This window comes from Stegostoma tigrinum, chromosome 9 (assembly GCF_030684315.1).
Source record: "Stegostoma tigrinum isolate sSteTig4 chromosome 9, sSteTig4.hap1, whole genome shotgun sequence".
In the NCBI taxonomy this organism is placed as follows: Eukaryota; Metazoa; Chordata; class Chondrichthyes; order Orectolobiformes; family Stegostomatidae; genus Stegostoma; species Stegostoma tigrinum.
The window spans coordinates 10,934,972-10,958,605 of NC_081362.1; the positions used below are offsets into that span (position 1 = coordinate 10,934,972).

General features: G+C 43.3%; 1 protein-coding gene across 7 annotated transcripts in view; it reads right to left on the bottom strand.

Annotated features, from left to right (window-relative positions):
* Positions 1 to 597: 597 nt before the first annotated feature.
* LOC125455079 (shieldin complex subunit 1-like) overlaps positions 598 to 23,634 on the bottom strand; it is an 83,853-nt gene continuing 60,816 nt past the window's right edge. For 6 of the 7 annotated variants that reach the window (XM_048536619.2, XM_059648345.1, XM_059648344.1 and 3 more), the window contains one exon: positions 598 to 3,906. In XM_048536619.2, coding sequence (XP_048392576.1) covers positions 3,476 to 3,906 — 431 coding nt within the window. In that variant the 3' untranslated portion in view covers positions 598 to 3,475. Of the gene's footprint in view, positions 3,907 to 21,044; positions 21,092 to 23,634 lie in introns of all 7 variants that reach the window. The other variant, XM_048536620.1, reaches the window with a different exon arrangement.

Sequence of the window (23,634 nt, forward strand, 5' to 3'; positions counted from 1 at the left end):
TTTAGCTTAGTGTTTTATAAAATGTGTTTATAACTGTGCAAAAACATTCCATTTTTCAATTGTAGGAAATGGGCTGAGTTCCACTTTGAAGTTACAAAGAACCAATGTTCAACAGTGCCATAAACTGTTATCGTAGGATATGACCCATGAGGATCACATCGCAATAATCTGAGAATTGGAAGTTTCAAAGCAAATTATCTGATTTTACTGAGGAAACGTCTACGTGGTATATAAACAAGAGTTGTTTTCAGCCGTTATTTGGTATCCAGTGTTGAACTCTAACCTGGCTTAGAAATAAATAAGACCACAATGGATATTCTATTTGAAAGTTCATAAACTTATACGTCCTGTCATTAATAAAAGTTCATTTATCTCTAGCTTCAGAACCTATATACCAGTATTGTTATGAACCTGCAGATAGCTATACTGGACGGCAGATTCCAGAATGAAACGTGGTTTGATGAATCAAAGATTTTACTTTTGCAGTTGGTTAGCATAATGGTTAGTCACTGAAGCATATTCACGAAGCTGAAGATTTTATTTTACAACATTTATTGCACAAAAGAAAATAATAATAAAAAGTTATATATACGACAATTTGAGAGATCTTTGCACAACAAAAATAAAGTTTCAAATAGTGCCTCAGTGGCTAGCACTGCTGCCTCACAGCGCCAGGGACCTGGATTTGATTCCGGCCTTGGGTGACTGTCTGTGTGGAGTTTGCACATTCTCCCCGTGTCTATGAGGGTTTCCTCTGGGTGCTCCAGTTTCTTCCCACGGTCCAAAGATGCGCAGGTTAGGTGGATTGGCCATGCTAAATTGCCCTTAGTGTTTAGGGATGTGGGGCTAGATGGATTAGCCACAGGAAATGCAGGGATAGAGTAAGGGTGTGGGTGGGATGCTCTTTTGAGGGGCAGTGTGGGCTTGATGGGCTGAATGGCCTGCTTCCACACTGTAGGGATTCTATGAAAAATACTCTTTAATTGATGCTCAATTCCAAAGACATATTCCCCTCGTCCTGACTCTTTAATTTTGGTTTAACTAACTCTCCCCAGCTTCTACTCTTTGACCTGGTGAGACAGCTTTACCATTCCTCATGCTTGCATGAAGTTTTCACAATTCTGATGAAAAATGGTGTAATTTGAATTCAGTAGAAATCTGGAATTTAAAAGATAGTCTAATAGCAGCCATGTAACATAAAAACCCATCTGATTCACAAATATCCTTTAGGGAAGTAAATCTGCTACCCTTAGCTGGTCTCGCCCCAACATGTGAATCCAGACCCACAGAATTGTGGTTAAATCTTAATTGCCCTCAGGACAATTAGACATAGCTAATAAATCTAGTCTAGCCAGCTCATGTGGCTGGATGGTTGGTTTGCAAAGCATTCTGATTCCAACAGTGTGGGGTCAATTCCCATCACTGGCTCTGGTTACCACGGAGGACTCTCCTTCTCAGCCTCTCCCTTCGCCCTGAGGTATGGTGGCCCTCAGGTTAAATCACCACCAGTCATTTCTATCTAATGAGAGAGCAGCCTGATTGTCTGATAAGACTATGGCAACACAACAGCAATATCCCTTGAATGAATGAAGAAGTTAAAGTGAATATTGCTCTGTAGAGAATGTAAATGGGGAGAAAGTTGTAGGAAATAAGGAAATGGTAATGAACAGATACTTTGCTTCTGTCTTCACTACACAAGATACAGGAAGCATTCCAGTAATGTCTGTAAATCAGGAGTTGTGAGGGACAGAGGAATTTGGTGAAATTAGGGAAGTGGTACTCAGCACACTGACAGAGCTGCAAGCTAACACATCTCCAGGTTCTGATAGGCTTTCATCCTAGGGTCTTAAAAGAGGTGAGGAATGAGGTAGTAGATACATTGAAGTTCCATCAGACCGGAAAGAAACAAATATAACTCCCCTACTTAAGAAGGGGGGAAGGCAGAAAAAGGAAACCATTAGGTCATTCAGCTTGACATCATGAGAAAAGTGTCAGAATCAATCATTAAGGAATTTATAAATGGACACTTAGAAAAGGCAGTATGGAAAAGTTAGCATGATTTTGTGAAAGGGAGATCATGCTTAACCCCAATTTATTGGAGTTCTCTGAAGATAAAGTGGCGCCTGTGGGCATACTATACTTGGATTTCCAGAAGACATTTAACTTGATGCTGCATTAAAAGTAGGTAAAGCACAAAGTAGTGGCTCAGAATGTAGGGTAACATACAAGCTGTGCAGTTTTGGTTTTCTAATTTAAGGAAGCACATAAAGATAGCAGTGGCAGGTTAGAGGAGTTTTATTAGATTGATACAAAAGCAGGAATTGCTGAAGGAACTCAGCAGACCTGGCAGCAACTATGCGAAGAATGCAGAATTAAAGTTCTGAGTCTGGTGACTCTTCATCAATTCTGTCAGATGCTGCCAGATCTCCAGCAATTTCATTTTTCTTTCAGATCTCTAGCATCTGTGTTTTTTTGGTTTAATTTAATAGATTGATATCGGGAATTGGTGGATTGTCTTATGTGGAAAGACTGAAGAACCTTAGCTATATTCATTGGAGTTTAGATGAATGAAGGGTGACGTGTTTAAATATATCGATCCCAAACGACTTTAAAAGTTGGACATGGAAAAGATATTGTCTCTTGTGTTTGAATACAGAAAATTAGAAGATAAAATACAAAATATTTTTTAAACTTTTAAAACTAATATTTAAAAATAGTTTAAAAATTAGGTGTTGCCCTTTTAGGGCAGAGGTGAGGAGTCTTCTTTACTCTTAGAGGGTTTTGAAACTTTGTTGCTTTCGGCTTCAGAAGGTAGCAGAAGCACCGCATTGATTATTTTCACAACATAGGTCGGTAAATTGTTGTTAGGCAAGGAAGTCAAAGTGCATAGTGGAAATGTGAAATGCAAAACACAGACAGATTAATCACGATCTTATTGAACAGCAGAGCAGACTCATGGCCCATTGACTTACTGCTGCTACTAAATCAAATACACATATGTTGTGACCAAAAGCCAGGAATTCAGTAGCTGGCTTACAGTTCATTTCATGTCTTTTGTTGGATCAGATTTTCTCCTTCAACTTGGTGAATTAATATACTCAGATTGATTTTGTTTGTTTTCATTAAAAAAGAACAAAAATGACAAGTATTTAATAGGCTGGTATGCATTTCATCGCAATTGCTTACACTTACAATACAGAAACATTAATTTCTACATTGCAGATAACTAAAAATTTCATTGCTTTTAAATATGAGATAATTTCTACATAAAATCAATCTTACATCTTAAAATCTAAACCTACAAAACACTCAGTTATACTGGATGTCAGATAGTAAATCATTTGCATAATATCCCTCTGATATTTTAATGAATGCACTTCCTTACAATTGCAAACATATTGTAATTACTGTTGATAATAATTGTGGTTACTATTGTCAAAATATTTTATATTAAACATTTTTAATATATTTCATGTCATTGTATCTGCTCATTTTGAAACTCTTGCAGAATAAAACTGACAACATCCTTTGAGAGTCCAGGCAAACAGCTGAATTCCAATGAATTGAAGGCAGAATTGACAGAGGAGAAATGCCCACCTTTACAATTTCCTATTGGAAAGATGTCGGCACCATGTCTAGTAAACAAAACAAGGGCCATTTGGAAGCTTCGCAGTAAATACTGACCACCTCTCTCTTCTTTCAGTTGTGAAATCTTTGATGTCAGCAGATGTGCAATTCGTTCTGAAACGGGGTCCAACTCCACCAGTTTCCTTTCTCCTGCATCGTTGTAAAAATCTTCCACTGTCTGGGCAACGTTAATGTGTCCAGGTTCACCTTCTACTTTTGGATGCAATTCTGCTATCCCAATGGTGGAGTTGCAATCTTCAGAGTTTGAATGATTTGAATCTGTCGAAGACATTATTTGTAAACAATCAACTTTTGTATATCACCTTAACAACAATGAATGGTGATATAACCAAACAAAAGCTCACAATGCTGTAACTACAATTGTTACCAATTTTACATTTTCATTAACTATGTTAAAAGATACCAGTGCAAAATAATCTTTAATATTTAACCAATTTTTTTAAAAAAATGTCTTCACAGATTGACTTTATCCTTGGAATATAACTATATGATGAACCAGAAATACGTAGCAATCTGTGATAGATACAAAAACTAAATGTAATTTAAGGACAGCTGCCAAATCTGAAATGGATTGTTTAAAATGCCATTTTAAAACACAGACTCTGAGCCTCACTTGAATTAATTAAAGATGGCACGGCAGTTTTTGTTTACCAGGATGCATCACACTTTCTCCTTGAGCATCTTCTTGAGTATTGCCACAAAACATTTTTGCCAAAAATTTTGTCATTACATTTTCATTTTCTCTACATCCGTATTCTCGTGAATTGTACTGATGAGTGCAAGGCGAAAAGATTCAAAAATTCAGTCTTTTTTTCAATAATACTCAAGTTCAGTACCAAATGACTATTTTCAAATATCCTCCATCGAAATGACATCTTTTTTTCCAAGTTCCTGGCCAGTGTTATCATATATAAAGCAATATAATTGAAATTATTGAGTGACTATGTACACAGTAAGAAAAATAGCTAAACTACATGGATAAAATTCAATGAAATTTAGATTGATAGAAATAAATGTTCATGTTCAAATGTCATAGAATTCTAACCAAATAATACAAAAACTTTTAGCAGATTGATTTATGAACTAATTTACTTCATCCCTCCCGGGAGTGCCGCATAAACTGTTCAAGCAAAACTCCTGAAAATCTATCCATTTTTACAGTCCTATGATTCACTGGCAACTGAAACCTTTATACAAAGCAAACAGCACAGAAACTAATACGTTATATAAAAGCAGGAGAGGTAATCTAGTTCTTTAAACCTGTTCAGTCACTTGATGAGATCATAGATGATCTTGGATTTAACTCCATACCCTTTCCAATATCCTTTAGAACATTTAGTTAAAAAAAATCCATCAAGCTCTCTTTTAAAATATTTTGTCATCAATCAGCATTTGACATAGAGAATGCCAAACTTCTACTGCCCTTCACGTGTAGAAATGTTTCCTGATTTCACTCCTAAAAAGGTCTACTTCTAATTTTCAAACTATGCTCCTGAGACTCAGTACTTCCCACCCCAAGAAGCAGAAATAGTTTAGCTCTAACTAATCTCTCTGTTCCCTTTAATATGTTGAATACCTCAAGCAAATCACTCTTTAACCTTCCAAATATAGGGAATAAAATGAATGCTGGATAGCTTCACTTTTTAACCCCTGGAGTACATAGTCTGCCCCAGTGATAATCCTGGGCTGCATGGTTCTATAATCCGGATCAGCTCTGGCTTCACCCAAACCTTATCAATGCTGATCAGGGCTCCAGTTCCTGCTTCCCTCTTTCTCTACTGACTCCCAGCTGAATGGGTGACACAAAAAGGCCACCAAGGGTTGTCAATGCTAAAGAGGAAAGGCAAACGTAGCTCAGAGGACAGTAGCATTTTCAGTGTCAAGACCAGTGCAGAAGCTGTTAAATATTTCATTTGTAATGAAAAGGAGGGGACTTCGACCTGATTTATTCAGGATCATATTGGGCGTTCATCTCTTGAAGGGTTTGTGGACAGAAGTCTTCTTGCTGGGTAAGCCTGGAGCTTTATCATTCCTTTATTCATTCACTGGATGAGGGTGTCACTGGCAAGGCAGCATTTATTGTCCTAATTGCCCAGAGGGCAGTTAAGAGTCAATTGCTGTGGGTCTGGAGTCACAAGTAGGCCAGACCAGGTAAGGATAGCAGTTTCCTTCCCTAAACCAGATGGGTAATTTTTCCTCCCCCCAACAATCGATAATGGATTCACAGTCATCATTAAACTGTTAATACCAGATATTTATTGAATTCAAATTCCACCATCTGCCCTAGTGAGGTTGAAACCCAGGAACCCAACCCTCCTTCCACTGACCCCTTCACCCGCTTCCAACACAAGTCCTCCTCCTGGACACCACCCCCAGGCCTCCTACCCTCCCTCGACCTCTTCATCTCCAACTGCCGTCGAGACGTTAACCGCCTCAACCTCTCCACCCCTCTCACCCACTCCAACCTCTCCCCCGCAGAACGGGCAGCCCTCCGCTCCAACCCCAACCTCACCATCAAACCCGCAGACAAGGGTGGCGCAGTGGTAGTATGGCGCACTGACCTCTACAACGCCGAGGCCAGACGCCAACTCTCCGACACCACCTCCTACCGCCTCCTCGATCATGACCCCACACACGAGCACCAAACCATCATCTCCAACACCATTCACGACCTCATCACCACAGGGGACCTCCCACCCACAGCCTCCAACCTCATTGTTCCCCAACCCCGCACGGCCCGTTTCTATCTTCTTCCCAAAATCCACAAACCTGCCTGCCCTGGTCGACCCATCGTCTCAGCCTGCTCCTGCCCCACCGAACTCATCTCCACCTATCTGGACTCCATTTTCTCCCCTTTGGTCCAGGAACTCCCCACCTACGTCCGTGACACCACCCACGCCCTCCACCTCCTCCAGGACTTCCAATTCCCTGGCCCCCAACACCTCATATTCACCATGGACGTCCAGTCCCTGTACACCTGCATTCCGCATGGAGATGGCCTCAAGGCCCTCCGCTTCTTCCTGTCCCGCAGGCCCGACCAGTCCCCCTCCACCGACACTCTCATCCGCCTAGCTGAACTCGTCCTCACATTCAACAACTTCTCTTTTGACTCCTCCCACTTCCTACAGACTAAGGGGGTGGCCATGGGCACCCGCATGGGCCCCAGCTATGCCTGCCTCTTTGTAGGTTACGTGGAACAGTCCCTCTTCCGCACCTACACAGGCCCCAAACCCCACCTCTTCCTCCGGTACATTGATGACTGTATCGGCGCCGCCTCTTGCTCCCCAGAGGAGCTCGAACAGTTCATCCACTTCACCAACACCTTCCACCCCAACCTTCAGTTCACCTGGGCCGTCTCCAGCACATCCCTCACCTTCCTGGACCTCTCAGTCTCCATCTCAGGCAACCAACTTGTAACTGATGTCCATTTCAAGCCCACCGACTCCCACAGCTACCTGGAATACACCTCCTCCCACCCACCCTCCTGCAAAAATTCCATCCCCTATTCCCAATTCCTCCGCCTCCGCCGCATCTGCTCCCACGATAAGACATTCCACTCCCGCACATCCCAGATGTCCAAGTTCTTCAAGGACCGCAACTTTCCCCCCACAGTGATCGAGAACGCCCTTGACCGCGTCTCCCGTATTTCCCGCAACACATCCCTCACACCCCGCCCCCGCCACAACCGCCCAAAGAGGATCCCCCTCGTTCTCACACACCACCCTACCAACCTCCGGATACAACGCATTATCCTCCGACACTTCCGCCATTTACAATCCGACCCCACCACCCAAGACATTTTTCCATCCCCTCCCCTGTCAGCTTTCCGGAGAGACCACTCTCTCCGTGACTCCCTTGTTCGCTCCACACTGCCCTCCAACCCCACCACACCCGGCACCTTCCCCTGCAACCGCAGGAAATGCTACACTTGTCCCCACACCTCCTCCCTCACCCCCATCCCAGGCCCCAAGATGACATTCCACATTAAGCAGAGGTTCACCTGCACATCTGCCAATGTGGTATACTGCATCCACTGTACCCAGTGTGGCTTCCTCTACATTGGGGAAACCAAGCGGAGGCTTGGGGACCGCTTTGCAGAACACCTCCACTCAGTTCGCAAAAAACAACTGCACCTCCCAGTCGCAAACCATTTCCACTCCCCCTCCCATTCTCTAGATGACATGTCCATCATGGGCCTCCTGCAGTGCCACAATGATGCCACCCAAAGATTGCAGGAACAGCAACTCATATTCCGCTTGGGAACCCTGCAGCCATATGGTATCAATGTGGACTTCACCAGTTTCAAAATCTCCCCTTCTCCTACTGCATCCCTAAACCAGCCCAGTTCATCCCCTCCCCCCACTGCACCACACAACCAGCCCAGCTCTTCCCCCCCACCCACTGCATCCCAAAACCAGTCCAACCTGTCTCTGCCTCCCTAACCGGTTCTTCCTCTCACCCATCCCTTCCTCCCACCCCAAGCCGCACCCCCAGCTACCTACTAACCTCATCCCACCTCCTTGACCTGTCCGTCTTCCCTGGACTGACCTATCCCCTCCCTACCTCCCCACCTACACCCTCTCCACCTATCTTCTTTACTCTCCATCTTCGGTCCGCCTCCCCCTCTCTCCCTATTTATTCCAGTTCCCTCCCCCCATCCCCCTCTCTGATGAAGGGTCTAGGCCCGAAACATCAGCTTTTGTGCTCCTGAGATGCTGCTTGGCCTGCTGTGTTCATCCAGCCTCACATTTTATTATCCCCAGAACGTTATCTGGGTCTTCCGGTTAACAGTCCCCTTGAGCAGTGACGCCCTGCTGTATATTCAAAATGGGGACCTGCAGCACGCTTAACATCGTGAATCTGATGTAGGCTTTAGTGCTGCTGTACATTTATCGGTATGAACTTGTTCTATGTTTGAAATGTTTATCTGCAGTGTCTTTCAAATGTTGAGCTGCTATATGTTTAAAAAGTAGAATTAGTGTACATTTAAATTGAGTGATTAAGATGGTCTGTACTGTGGCAATACAGAATTATACGTTGCTTATCTGTTCAGCGTACTTTCTTTCAACTTTTCATCAGTTTTTAACATTTCATCTTTAAGATAATGATATCAGCACATTTGTGAAGGTGATTGTGAAATTTGTAACTTTTAATTTTGGTTTTCTGGCGTTAATGTTATTTTTCTTGCTTATTACATCAGTCGTTATCTTGTTTTTGATGACCATGCAATGAACCTGTCATGAATTTCCAAATGCGCAGTAGACATTTGAATTGCATCAAGGTATATTTCTGATAATCCAATGCTTATAGTTTTATCTGACCCTTAACAGCAGTGTGAAACCAACTCATCAGGTTTAGTCTATATCTATCCTGCAGTACGATGAGTCTTTCTGCAGTGCTTCAAATATATGATGGTACTCAGCAACTCATGTCCACTGTAAATTGAGAAAATGGACATAACGACAGTCTTTCTTTTCATAACACCTCCAGTGTTAGAGAGCACTTAGATTAGCCTTTATAATCAAAATAATTAATTGCTAAGAATCTCTCACAGGCTCTACTCAAATATGACCATCAAGCCAACTGTTGTGCACACATTATTTATGGCTTGAATCTTGAAAGCTGGAATCAATGAATAATAGACAATACCCAAAGGAAACTGCAATTACATTAATATTTCATTCAATCAAGAGGAATGGCTTACTTTATGTTCAAAGCAGAGAACCATGCAGCAAGGCAAATGTACTCTTTATGATTGCAAATATTTTGATGTCAAAAAGGAAGACTTTACATCTGTATTAAATAAATAAGTAGTTTTCTTCATAAGCTACTAAAGTTAATACTGGCAATCCTGAGTGCAATTTAAAGATTGCGTTGCTGCAAAACTCAGATGCATTCAGATCTAATATTTTGGAGACAACATATAGCCTTGAAGATGCAGGGTTACAATACTTTTGACTCAAGCTAATCTCCATCCTGGTGATGGTGTTCACACCTGTAAAGTGAGGTCCAGTGGAAAGTATTGGAGATAATGGGAACTGCGGATGCTGGAGAATTCCAAGATAATAAAATGTGAGGCTGGATGAACACAGCAGGCCAAGCAGCATCTCAGGAGCACAAAAGCTGATGTTTCGGGCCTAGACCCTTCATCAGAGAGGGGGATGGGGTGAGGGTTCTGGAATAAATAGGGAGAGAGGGGGAGGCGGTGCAATGGGAGAGAGATTCCACTCCCGCACATCCCAGATGTCCAAGTTCTTCAAGGACCGCAACTTTCCCCCCACAGTGATCGAGAACGCCCTTGACCGCGTCTCCCATATTTCCCGCAACACATCCCTCACACCCCGCCCCCGCCACAATCGCCCAAAGAGGATCCCCCTCGTTCTCACACACCACCCCACCAACCTCCGGATACAATGCATCATCCTCCGACACTTCCGCCATCTACAATCCGACCCCACCACCCAAGACATTTTTCCATCCCCACCCCTGTCTGCTTTCCAGAGAGACCACTCTCTCCGTGACTCCCTTGTTCGCTCCACACTGCCCTCCAACCCCACCACACCCGGCACCTTCCCCTGCAACCGCAGGAAATGCTACACTTGCCCCCACACCTCCTCCCTCACCCCTATCCCAGGCCCCAAGATGACATTCCACATTAAGCAGAGGTTCACCTGCACATCTGCCAATGTGGTATACTGCATCCACTTTACCCGGTGTGGCTTCCTCTACATTGGGGAAACCAAGCGGAGGCTTGGAGACCGCTTTGCAGAACACCTCCGCTCAGTTTGCAACAAACAACTGCACCTCCCAGTCGCAAACCATTTCCACTCCCCCTCCCATTCTTTAGATGACATGTCCATCATCGGCCTCCTGCAGTGCCACAATGATGCCACCCGAAGGTTGCAGGAACAGCAACTCATATTCCGCCTGGGAACCCTGCAGCCCAATGGTATCAATGTGGACTTCACCAGTTTCAAAATCTCCCCTTCCCCAACTGCATCCCTAAACCAGCCCAGTTCGTCCCCTCCCCCCACTGCACCACACAACCAGCCCAGTTCTTCCCCACCACCCACTGCATCCCAAAACCAGTCCAACCTGTCTCTGCCTCCCTAACCTGTTCTTCCTCTCACCCATCCCTTCCTCCCACCCCAAGCCGCACCTCCATCTACCTATTAACCTCATCCCACCTCCTTGACCTGTCCGTCTTCCCTGGACGGACCTATCCCCTCCCTACGTCCCCACCTATACTCTCTCCACCTATCTTCTTTTCTCTCCATCTTCGGTCCGCCTCCCCCTCTCTCCCTATTTATTCCAGAACCCTCACCCCATCCCTCTCTCTGATGAAGGGTCTAGGCCCGAAACGTCAGCTTTTGTGCTCCTGAGATGCTGCTTGGCCTGCTGTGTTCATCCAGCCTCACATTTTATTATCCAGTGGAAAGTATGCTGTGTCAGTAGATCTTGCCGTCAGCCAGTGTCTAATGCTGATTTTGCTACCGTGGCCATTTTTTTGAGCTTGTCACTCCAATTAATATCTCACTTAAACATGCACAACTGAAACATGTGCTCAACAACAGGAAAGACCATCCAACCACATTACTTAAATGGATCAGCAATAGCTTGCAGGTTAGTTGCTGATTAACTTCAAGTGGCTCTATATGACTTTGTAGAAAACTTAGTGGTTTGCTGAGTTGGTAAAAGATGGTGCTGCACATGAGGTTGGCCTTGTTGTGGCTTCACAAAGGTACTGGTAAGGTCTCTCGTGATGGGAGCTGTCGTTACCATTCTCCTTGAACTGCAGCTTGAGAGGGAAATGAAAGAGAGGCAGAAAAGTAGAGGAGAAGCTGCTCGATAATGGAGGTAAAAAGCTCTTAGCAGAAGGCTTTATATAATACCTTTCCCTCCATAGTCGTTTGTTCTTAATGCTTCTCACAATCCTCCAGTTATGAAATTTGATTACTATAACATAGCAACTAAAGCATTGATTGGTATAAAGTAGGGCAGCACAGTGGCTCAGTGGTTAGCGCTGCTGCCTCACAGCATGAAGGACCTGGATTCGATTCTACCCTCCGGCAACTGTCTGTGTAGTGGTTGCACATTCTCCCCGTGTCTGCGTGGGTTTACTCTGAGTGCTTTGGTTTCCTCCCACAGTCTAAAGATGTGCAGGTTAGATGGATCTGCCGTACTAAATTGCCCATAATATGTAGGTTAGGTGGATTAGGGGAATGCAGGTTGCTGGGGTAGGGTGGGTCTGGACCGGATGCATTTTGAAGGGTCAGGTCAGTGTGGACTCATCAGGCCAAGTGTATTGCTTCCACACTATAGAGATTCTATGATTCTATAAAACAGATTGTTATCTTGACTCTATAATACAGATAACAAGAGAAAACTTGACCAAACTGCTTTCAAATCTCTATCATAGTAAAAGGCAATCATCGTATCTCGTTCTTCTTTCAAAGCCATGGACAGTATTACTTAAAAAAAAAATCAAAGATACTAGAATTAAGCTCTATTTTGATTCCAATATTACAGGTTAAAGTTTATTAGAAATTAAGTTTTGCCTTGGTCTTAAATAATTCCCTTTTCAAATCTAGCATTGCTGTTTCATTTCAAGTTTCACTAATAAACTACCTCACAGTCGGTAACTCCTGAGTTTTGTTCCCATGAATTGGTACCAGATGTTTAAGATGGTGCTATGACCAGTCCCCAGGTAAATGTGGCCAGTTTATCATGATTCAGCCTGGCACACTCCCAGATCATTCAAATCTAGGGTGAGGAAGGAGGAAGTGGCTTTCCTTTATTATTCAAATCCCATATGCCTCAGTTGGTCGCAACAAGATTAATTTAACACAAGGGATTCCCACCCTCGGGTACGTTGCGAAGTTTCAACGTAATATGCATTAAAAGGAGCCAATTTAACCAAGCTTTCCAAGTTTAAAAAGGGTTAGTTTGTCATTTAGTAAAACATGAGGAAGAATAGTAAAACACTATACTCACAGATTAGAAACGATAAGTGACAAAACACATAGCAGTTTTAAAAAAAGTCATATGAATCAGTCTTTGGCCTGTCTGTGAGCAGTTATTGGTGAAACATTGAGGTCGCTGAATTGGATGCTTCTGGTGGTGTTGACTTCAGCAGTAGATTCTGCAAGTCAGGTGTTGGGAGTTATCCTGTTTCCTTTTTGACTGCGACTTTGCTGGCTTGCAATTTGCTCCCATCGATCAGTGAGAGAGATACTTTCTCGTGTACCTGCAAATACAGGGTTGCCTTGTGGATGTTCTTTGGCAATGACCTTTGTAGCGCACACCAACGCCATGAAACCAGAACACTAGACTAGCACACCAAAATCTGGTTTGCATTTAGTTCCTTACGCCTTTTTTTGTATATTCCTGGAAGAGGCAAAGACAAGCTTGTCATTCACCCAGAACTGCTATTTTTAAGGGTTACATCCACAGGCTGGGATATAATTCACTGGATGCAGTTTCTGGTGGTGATAATTGACCTTCATTAATTCGGCAACCAAACGAGATTACAGTTCAGAGATAGTGGGAACTGCCGATGCTACAGAATCTGAGATAACAAGGTGTAGAGCTGGATGAACACAGCAGGCCAAGTAGCATCAGAGGAGCAGGAAGGCTGACATTTTGGGTCTTGACCCTACTTCAGAAAAAGGGTCCAGACCCGAAACGTCAGCTTTCCTGCTCCTCTGATGCTGCTTGGCTTGCTGTCTTCATCCAGCTCTACACCTCGTTATCTCAGATTACAGGTCACCTTTGCATTCCATCTCCTCCTTTGAAGTGTCTCTAATTGAATTCAGTGACACCCTCCAGGTATGACATTCCATGATGATTCATAGGACTGGGTATAACCCACACAGGAATTTTCCAAACTATGACTGAATTACTTTCTCAGAATTTACATTCTTTGTCCTTTTATTTACCTTTCACACAAAAAATGCCTTACTTAAAAGTTCAACGAAAATGCAGAGCTAAGAACTGTTATTGTAATATTGGTCATGTAACATCTACAGGCTTTCTTGACAAGCTCTAATAGTAACAGAGCTTGTAGATTTTTACTTCAATTCTAGATATCTTATCATGTCTGCCCTGGTTAATTTCTTACAGGATCTTGCCATTGCCCATGACTCAGTGTTAACATTCTCGTCTCAAATCAGAAGGTTGTGGGCTCAAACTCCACTGCAGATGTTCAAGCATAAAATTTAAACTGATAGTTCAGTATGGTACTGAGAGACAGCTACGATTCCTGAAATTGTCTTAAATCAAGCTCCTGAGTATTTTACACATATTTAGACAGTCTATGGCCCTATTTAAATGACAGGATTTTCTCTAGCTTTCCCTAAACCAACGCTATCAAAGACAGACTATCTGATCATTTGTTGTGCAATACTTGGCTGTTTTGTAACTATGTTACGATGGAGCTTCAGTATACTTTAAACACTGATATCTAACCAACGATTCAGAAAACTACTGAAATGCAAGATAAATCCAATCCAGCTAATTACTACAAATCAATCTACTCTTGATCATCAGCAAAGTGAGAAGAGGTGTTGTCAGCAGCGTTATCAAGCAGCATCTACACTGTAATAACCTATTCAATCATGCTCATTCTGGCTTTTCCTAGGTCTACTTGGCTCAGGATCTCATTACAACCTTGGTTCAAAACATAGGTAAAAGAATTGAATCCAAGAAGTGAGGTGAGGGTGGCTGCCTTTGAAATCAAGTCAGCATTTGACTGCATTGGGGATTGAGAAGCTGTAGCAAAATTGAAGCAAATGGTAAATACTTCACTGGTTGGAGTCATACACTGATCGTCCTGCGAAAGCCTGCTCACCTCAGATTCAAGAGATTGCTGAAGGAGCTTTTTGGGGTATTGTCAGTAGCTTTATCAATGATTTTCCCTACATTATAAAGTCAGAAATGGAATTATCTTGCTGATGACTACGTACAATGTGTTTACATTATTCATGACTTCTTGGATGCTGAAATCTGTGGATAAAGCTGAAAGAATTATGGACGTTGGAAATCAGAAACGAAAACAGAAATTGCTGGAAAAACCTAGCAGGTCTGGCAGCATCTGGGGAGAGAAATCAGAGTTAAGGTTTCAGGTTCAATGACCCTTCTGCATAATTGATGTAGTTTGTTGCCACCATCAGTTCTGAAGAAGATTCACTGGATTTGAAATGTCAACTCTAATTTCTCTTTTAAGATGCTGCCAGATCTTCTGAGTTTTTCCAGCAATTTCTGTTTTGGTTACTGAAATCAATTTTGGTGCAAGCTCCCACATGTTAATAAGGAGGTCTTTGCAGGGTTGACAGGGCAGAGTATATTGTGGTCATTTCTGGAGCTTGGTTCAATGTCACATGGTGTACCTATCCAACCTTTCATACCACTTTTTTGCAGACGTTTGGTCCAACTGAATGCCTTGTTAGGCTACTTAGGATACAATCACAAATTTGTGGCTATGGAGTCACATGTAAACAGTGCAGAAACTGCAGATTTCCCAGAAAGATTTTTACGACACTACTGTCTCACTTTTAATTCCAGATTTATTCATCAAAGTTAAATTCCATGAGCTGCCATGAACTTCTATCTACAGAGCATTAGTCTGATCCTCTGGGTTACTACTCCAGTAATACTGCATTATGTTACCATTCAAAGTCACTTCAAAGCTATGAAGTGCTTTAGGATGTCCCAAGGTCAGAAACAAACACACATGCACACTGTTCGTTGACAAGACTTCTGACAATGTGCAGTTCCATTCTCAGCCACATAATGGCTCAGCAGAGCAGATTTTTCTCAATTCTTAGAAGAGGTATATTTGGAGTATATTTTCCTCTCCAAGGTCAATACTAAAGTATTCTTTAAAGCATTTAGTTAACAATTTCTCAATTCCAGGTTTTTCTACATTTCCAGGTGCCCCATTTTCACCCTCTTACAGACTCCTCCTTTAATGTGCCCTGGTGCTTTCACTTTTAGTTTTCAATTTGGTTTCGGCCTGGTGTTTTCACTCTGCTTGCTTCCTCAATTGGCTTTGCCCTGTTTGGTAGTTTGTGGTTCTTGATTTCCTTGGTCATAAGTATGTTTTTAGATGGCTTTGGATTCATGGATGGTTGAACTCTGAGGTAAATTCAGTCTCCAGAGGCATAGTCCCAGTGGAGAACAGGCATTCAACCTGTGTCTGTGGGGATTTTTCCTTCAGCTCATGGAGTCCACTGTGATAGCACAACATATGTGGGAAGTTCAATGGGAGGAACCTCAGTTTTAATCACAAAATATGTGATTGCACACATTATGTGAATGTCCCAAAGCACAGATGCCCTTTAGGTATCTTAGACAAAATAAAAAGCTTCCAGTACGCCATCCAACACAATTTATACTCATGTGGTTCAAACAGCATTATTTTAGCTGCAGTGTCTTTTAACTATCAATTAACTACAATAGCATGGAGAGCAAACTAATCAGTATCAACAAAAACATACTTCAAGGGTCTTGTTTGAGTTGCTTGAGCTCACAATAGCTTGGTTTATTACCCTGCAGCTTCTGTACAGTAATGTATATAATGTAACACCTAAAAGGAGATGCTAATTGTACTCCATTTTCTGTTAATTTTAAATGGAGAGTAACTGTGCCAGATTCAACATTGCTTTTGTTTGTATTTTCTTTCAAGTTTACAAACATACATACTTGAAGTATTTCTGATACAGCCTAAACCATTAACATTTGTAAAACAGCCTAACTTTTTGCAGAATTATGAACTGTAACCCATAGAGTCTGAAAATGTTCACTCCCAAGGGCTATCAAAATGAAAACAGCTTGGATAATTTCACTTATTTCCAACAGATACAAAATCATAACACAAAACTGGAAATAATATGGTATTAATCAGGATGTTGTGCCTATATAGAGCAAATAGCTTGCTGATGTGGGATCTGAAGTATCAAAATGAAATTGTAAGGCTTTTTATGCGTTTCATTTAAACTGCATTATTGGGATAAATATAAAAATAGTTTTACCAAGAAGGGTTTGCATTATTTATATTTTGTTGTTCGTGTCCAGTTAGACATCCAATAACTTTTGAAGTGTAATGAATGCTGGTACAAATGTAAATACAGCAATCATGACACACTGAAAACCCACAGATAACAATCAGATAAACTTTTAACCCAAACAGAAAAGTGCTATCGTGAAGGCAAGACTGACACTAATTGATGTAGAATGGATTGGACTTCAGCTGGAAAAGCTTAATGAGGTTGAATAAAGAAACACAGAGCACATTTTCCTGATGTTCTGCTTCTGGCGTAAAAAATTAAACGGGCCACTTTTTTTTATTAGACCTTTGCACAACAACAACAGCATGAATGGGGGCTTCAGGTGATTGAAGAAAAAGCTTTGTACTGTATTCCTGACATTTTCCTACTCTGTGATAATGGGAACTGCAGATGCTGGAGAATCCAAGATAATAAAATGTGAGGCTGGATGAACACAGCAGGCCCAGCAGCATCTCAGGAGCACAAAAGCTGACGTTTCGGGCCTAGACCCTTCATCAGAGAGGAGGATGGGGTGAGGGTTCTGGAATAAATAGGGAGAGAGGGGGAGGCGGACCGAAGATGGAGAGAAAAGAAGATAGGTGGAGAGGAGAGTATAGATGGGGAGGTAGGGAGGGGATAGGTCAGTCCAGGGAAGACGGACAGGTCAAGGAGGTGGGATGAGGTTAGTAGGTAGGAGATGGAGGTGCGGCTTGGGGTGGGAGGAAGGGATGGGTGGGAGGAAGAACAGGTTAGGGAGGCAGAGACAGGTTGGACTGGTTTTGGGATGCAGTGGGTGGGGGGGAAGAGCTGGGCTGGTTGTGTGGTGCAGTGGGGGGAGGGGACGAACTGTGCTGGTTTTGGGATGCGGTAGGGGAAGGGGAGATTTTGAAGCTGGTGAAGTCCACATTGATACCATTGGGCTGCAGGGTTCCCAAGCGGAATATGAGTTGCTGTTCCTGCAACCTTTGGGTGGCATCATTGTGGCACTGCAGGAGGCCCATGATGGACATGTCATCTAAAGAATGGGAGGGGGAGTGGAAATGGTTTGCGACTGGGAGGTGCAGTTGGTTTGTTTAGACTTAGAATGGGAGGTCACACAAACAAGAGGAACAGGGGTTTATTTTAACCAACATCATAATGTCCTACTGACATACTTGGGGTATACATACCATTTTACAACATGCCCAAGTATAGCTTGCATTGTGTCCCAACACACCTGTGAATACTAGCAGCCATAGGGACTTTGAACAAAGGAGATTAAAGTATGTATTGTTATTAATGGTTCAAAGAAAGCTATAGGATAACTTTGTAAGAACAAGTTCTTTTCTGTTAACAGATTACCAATTAATCCATCCTTCCCTCACAATTTCTAATAAATATTTACCTGGCCCTGGGCCATTTCCTGATGAAGTCCTGACTGTTGACCAATGATGTCTCCTCTCTAACGGAGCTGATGTCAGTCTAACTGGTTTGAGATGAGAATCAGAGTGAGAAATATAAGGGGCCGGGAGTTCAAATTTTTAGGACCTAATTTTGTGGGAAGCATGAAGGCTTGCTATGAACTCTGCAGTACTGACTCCCAGTCCAATTAAAGTGGTTTCTGCCTTGTAAAGAGCAGACAAAAATTTTTTAAAAACTTGTCACGATAACTTTTGCTTCATTGTGTTGCTTTCAATGTGAAATAGACGAGATAATGACTATTTAATCCGTTTCAATAATGTTGGTTCAGTAAGAAGAACTATCTGAACACAGAAGTGAAAACCCCCTCTGCTATGCTTTGAAATTGTGCCATGGCATTCTTTACATTCAGCTGAGGAGAAATGGGTTTCAGCTCAACATCCATAATACGGCACCTCTAATAGTGCAAGACATGCTCAGCTCTGTATGAAAGTGACAGGCTTTGAGCTCAGGTGTCTGGTATGAAAATCAATTTCTGATTCAGAGATGAGAATATTATCAACTGAGCTATAACTGATGCTGTAACCCGTGACTAACGTGACCAAATTTACTACTTAGAATGATAAAACGTATACAGCCTTTGTATGGGTAAACTTGCAAACTGAAATTCTTCTCATATTTGACCGAAGCATTCTTTTAGATTGATCTTGTAGTTAAAGTTTAAAATTATGTGCATCTTGATCTGATCTACATTGAAAAAGATAAATTTGCAGCCTCCATCTGGAAAAGATTATTAACTTTCCTTTTATTAAATTTAAATGTGATTGCAAGGTAGATAAATTTGAATTCATTAATTTCAGTAGAACAGTTGTATAGGTCAATATCATAAGAACAAAGAATTCTGATTAAGGAAAACCAATTACCGTTTATAAAAGGTAATAATTTATTTAGATCAGTGAAGTGTAGCCCTAGAACTGATAGCTCTGTCCCAAAGGAACATAGAAACAGAAGGCTATTTAGTCCTTGAAATCTGTCCTGCCATTCAATAAAAAAGACGTTTAGTCAATTTTTGAAGCATTAAAGGGTAGCCCAATTCATCTGAAGGTGAATGTTCAGGTTTCTAATTCATTTTTTATTTGCATAAGTCACTTTGGTGACAGAACTCAGTTTCATGTGAACAACAGCATGTCTCCTTGTAATAATATAAAATTTAATCATCAGATAAATCAATGACAGAAGGGAATACAATATATTGAGATTAAAGTAATGTAGCTTGTCCTGGGTTAACTGAAATAAAAACAGAAAAACAGGAACCAATCAGCAGGTCAGGCAGCACATGTGAAGTGAAAAAGACAGGGTCAATATTTTGTGTGTGACCTTTTATCTGACAGATCTGAAACACTGGGCTGAATTCCTTGGCTGGACAATGAGCAAACATGCTTGGGAGGACCAAATAGTGCACACAGGGACTACAACTTCATACTTGCCAGGCCATTCTCACTGTAAACCATTTTTTTCTGGTTGGGAAATGTGAAAGATTATGATGCTAACCTAAAGTGATGTTGGGTTCACCACTGTTCATATGCCTAATTCAAGAATAAATTTCCCACTGGTCCCTATTTTTGTGAAGGCAAATGGGTTTCTGAAGGCTGTCGTAATCGTGTCATCTAAATCAGATTGTGAACAATGGGACAATCTGTTATAGAACTATGACAGGTAAGCTTAAAAAAACTTTCCAACTTTAATTGTAATGTTATTGTTCGACACATTGAGTATATTGTAAATGCATTTATTGATCATAGTGCTCTGTGAGTGGATGATAAAAGACCATGCAATTCACTGGTATTGTGTAAGAATTCAGATGCATTAGAGTATTATATCCAGGGATGAAGTCCTCTATGCATTCAACAACATTGAGAATCCAATGTTCATAAAAGCAGGAGATCCTGTGATTGATTTTCACATTGATTCAAAGTCCTAACATCTGATGGGCTATCGATAAACTCTTCCAACATTCAATATGTACAGAATGAATGATTCATTTGACAACACTGGCAAGTTTTTTTCAAATGCTCATTAAATATGAGAAACGATCAGCTAGTTCAAAATCCCCTTTGAAAGAATTAACCCTTTTACAGGCTCAGAAAATTGTTCATTTACATTTTCTCAGGAAAAAAAAGCTTAAATCCACTTAAAAAACACAACATTTTCCTAACTTTGACCAAATCAACCATTAGACATTTAGAAAGTTCCTCAAAGAAATAAAGGCTTATTGTACTGTCAATGAAACAAAGCAAGTCGATCTCTTTGCAACTGAGTTAAAAATACACTCAGAGGTGAATCTATGAGTGGCTTTTGGAGCTTAGTCAGGCATTCATAATGAGGATAAGGACGAGAAATGATTCTGGTCATTTGGTCAGACTTTTTCATTGATGCTGATACTGGTAGATGAAAGGTTGTGCTAGGGAAGTGAATTGCCATGAAAGGAACAGGAGTTCCAGTCCGAGTAAACAGAGATGGACTTAACAATCAGCCAAGCTCAAAGTAAGTCCACCTTTTTTGCCAATTTGGGCTTACCCTCAGAGGCAGTGGCCTCAGAAGCGGTTAGCTTGCAGCTGATCCTTGGAGACCAGAATTTTGACTGAACAGGCTGACTTGCTGAAATTGGGAACAGGATATCAGGAAATGATCTACCTTGCATTTCCTAAAACGAAAACAAAAATATAGCTCATTAACTCTGTTTTTACCCTCTATCGATGGTGCCTAACTTGAGTAGCTTCAGAACTTTCAATCGAGTTTTGAGAAGATTTGTTGCTCAGGTTGAGGTTCTGGATGTAAGTTTGCTCGCTGAGCTGGAAGGTTCGTTTTCAGACGTTTCGTCACCTTTTTTTTATTTGAAAAAATATACTTTATTCATAGAATGTACAAAAAATAAAACATTTATACACCTACCCAGTCATGCAAGCCGCTCCGGGTTACCCAGGGGGTACGTACACCAACTAAAGGCAAAAACAAAACATAGTAAAAAAAAACAAAGCAAAGAAAATACCCCGGCAGTCGTCTCCCCGCACAGTCCCCGTTGGCCCCATGACCAGTTGGGGAAGACGTCAACTGGGCCAAGTTACCAGATGGGGCCCTTTTTTCTATTCTGGACGATGGGTTTCATACGATGGTCTTTCCCCACCGCGCCTTGGCGGCGGCTGCCCCAAGCTTTAGTGCGTCCCTCAGCACTCCTGGACCTTGGAGTGCGCAAGTCTGCAACACTCGGTCGGGGTCAGTTCTTTCAGCTGACAGACCAGCAAGTTGCAGGCAGACCAAAGAGCGTCTTTCACCGCATTGATGGTCCTTCAGGCGCAGTTGATGTTGGTCTCGGTGTGCGTCCCGGGAAACAGCCCAGAGAGCACAGAGTCCTGTGACATGGACCTGCTCGGGACAAACCTTGACAAATACCACTGCACTCCCCTCCAGACCTCCTACGCATAGGCACACTCCAGAAGGAGGTGATCGACAGTCTCGTCCCCGCTGCAGCCGCCTCGAGGGCAGCGTGCGGTGGTGCAGAGATTCCGGGTGTGCATAAAGGATCTCACTGGCAGAGCCCCTCTCACCACCAGCCAAGCAATGCCCTTGTGCTTGTTTGAAAGTTCTGGTGATGAGGCATTCTGCCAAATGACTTTGGCAGTCTGCGTGGGCAACCACACGATGGGATCCACCCTCTCCTTTTCCCAAAGGGTCTTGAGGATACTGCCTGATGGCCTTGTGGTCAAAGGTGTTTCCTTTCAAAAATTTCTCCACGAAGGACAGGTGGTACGGAACGGTCGAACTACTCGGAGCGTTCCGCGGCAACGAGGCCAGGCCCATCCTTCGCAACACCGGAGACAGGTAGAACCTCAGGAAGTAGTGACACTTGGTGTTTGCGTACTGAGGATCTACGCACAGCTTGATGCAGCCGCACACAAAGGTAGCCGTCAGGGCGAGGGTGGCGTTCGGTACGCCCCTTCCCCTATTTTCCAGGTCTTTGTACATGGTGTCCTGCGGACCCGGTCCATCCTCGATCCCCAAATGAAGTAGAAGATGGCCCGGGTGACCGCAGCGGCGCAGGTCCAGGGAATAGGCCAAGGCTGCGCTACATACAACAGTACCGAAAGCCCCTCGCACCTGACAACCAGGTTCTTACCCGCGATGGAGAGGGACCGGAGCGTCCACCTGCCCAGCTTCTGCTTCAATTTGGTGATACGCTCCTCCCAAGTCTTAGTGCACACCCCAGCTCCACCGAACCAAACACCTAGCACCTTCAGGTAGTCTGTCCTGACAGTGAAGGGAATGAAGGAGCGGTCATCCCAGTTCCCGAAGAACATGGCCTCGCTCTTACCCCTATTGACTTTGGCACCCGAGGCCAGTTCAAACTGGCCGCAGATGTCCAACAGCCTACTCACTGACTGACAATCGGTGCAGAAGATGGTGACGTCGTCCATGTACAGAGAGGTCTTGACCTGAAGGCCTCTGCTGCCTGGGATAATCACGCCCTTCAAGCTCACGTCCTTCACGATGGATGCGGCGAAGGGCTCCATACAGCACACGAACAAGGCAGGAAAGCGCGGGCAGCCCTGCCTGACTCCAGATCTGACAGGAAAACTGTCCGATTCCCACCCGTTGATCAAGACTGCGCTAACGATGATGGTGCAGAGCAGCCGGATCCAATTGTGGATGCCCTCCCCGAACCCCAATTTGGAGAGGACGTCCCTCATGTAAGCATGAGAGACCCTGTCAAAGGCCTTCTCCTGGTCCAGGCTTACGAGGCAGGTGTCCACCCTCCTGTCCTGCACGTAGGCGATTGTATCCCTGATGAGCGCGAGGCCCTCAGTGATCTTCCAACCCAGCACAGCACAAGTTTGGTCAGGGTAAATCACCGACTCCAGGACAGACCTGGCCGGTTGGCTATGACCTTGGCCAGGATTTTGTAGTCCACGTTCAATAATGAAATGGGATGCCAATTCTTAATTTCTTTCCTCTCCCCCTTCCTCTTGTAAATGAGGGTGATGATGCCCTTCCTCATGGACTTGCACATTTCCCCTGCCCGAAGCGCACTATCGTACACCTCCAGCAGGTCCTGGCCGAGCAGGTCCCACAGAGCGGAATACAGCTCGACCGGTAAGCCATCGCTCCTGGGAGTCTTATTCCTCTCATTTGCGTCATACAGTCCGGCATAGAAGGATCTGCTGATCCTCAAAATGTTGGGCCGAGACGACACCACCAAGCCATCGTCTTCCTTCAGCCGGCTAAGCACAGAACTGTCTTTGTGCACCTTCTGAAAGAAGAAACGCGAGCATGTCTCGTCCTGCTCCACAGAGCGGACCCTGGACCAGAAGATTATCCTGGAGGCCTCCGTGGCGAAGAGCGAGGCTTGCTGGCCCCTCACCTCGCGGAGGTCCTCCGTGACATCGACCCCCATCGACTGCAGAAGGAGCAGGTTCTGTACCGTTTTCTGGAGTCGCGACAGCTTTCCCCGCCTCTCTCTCGCCTTCCGAACACCCTTGAGGACAAA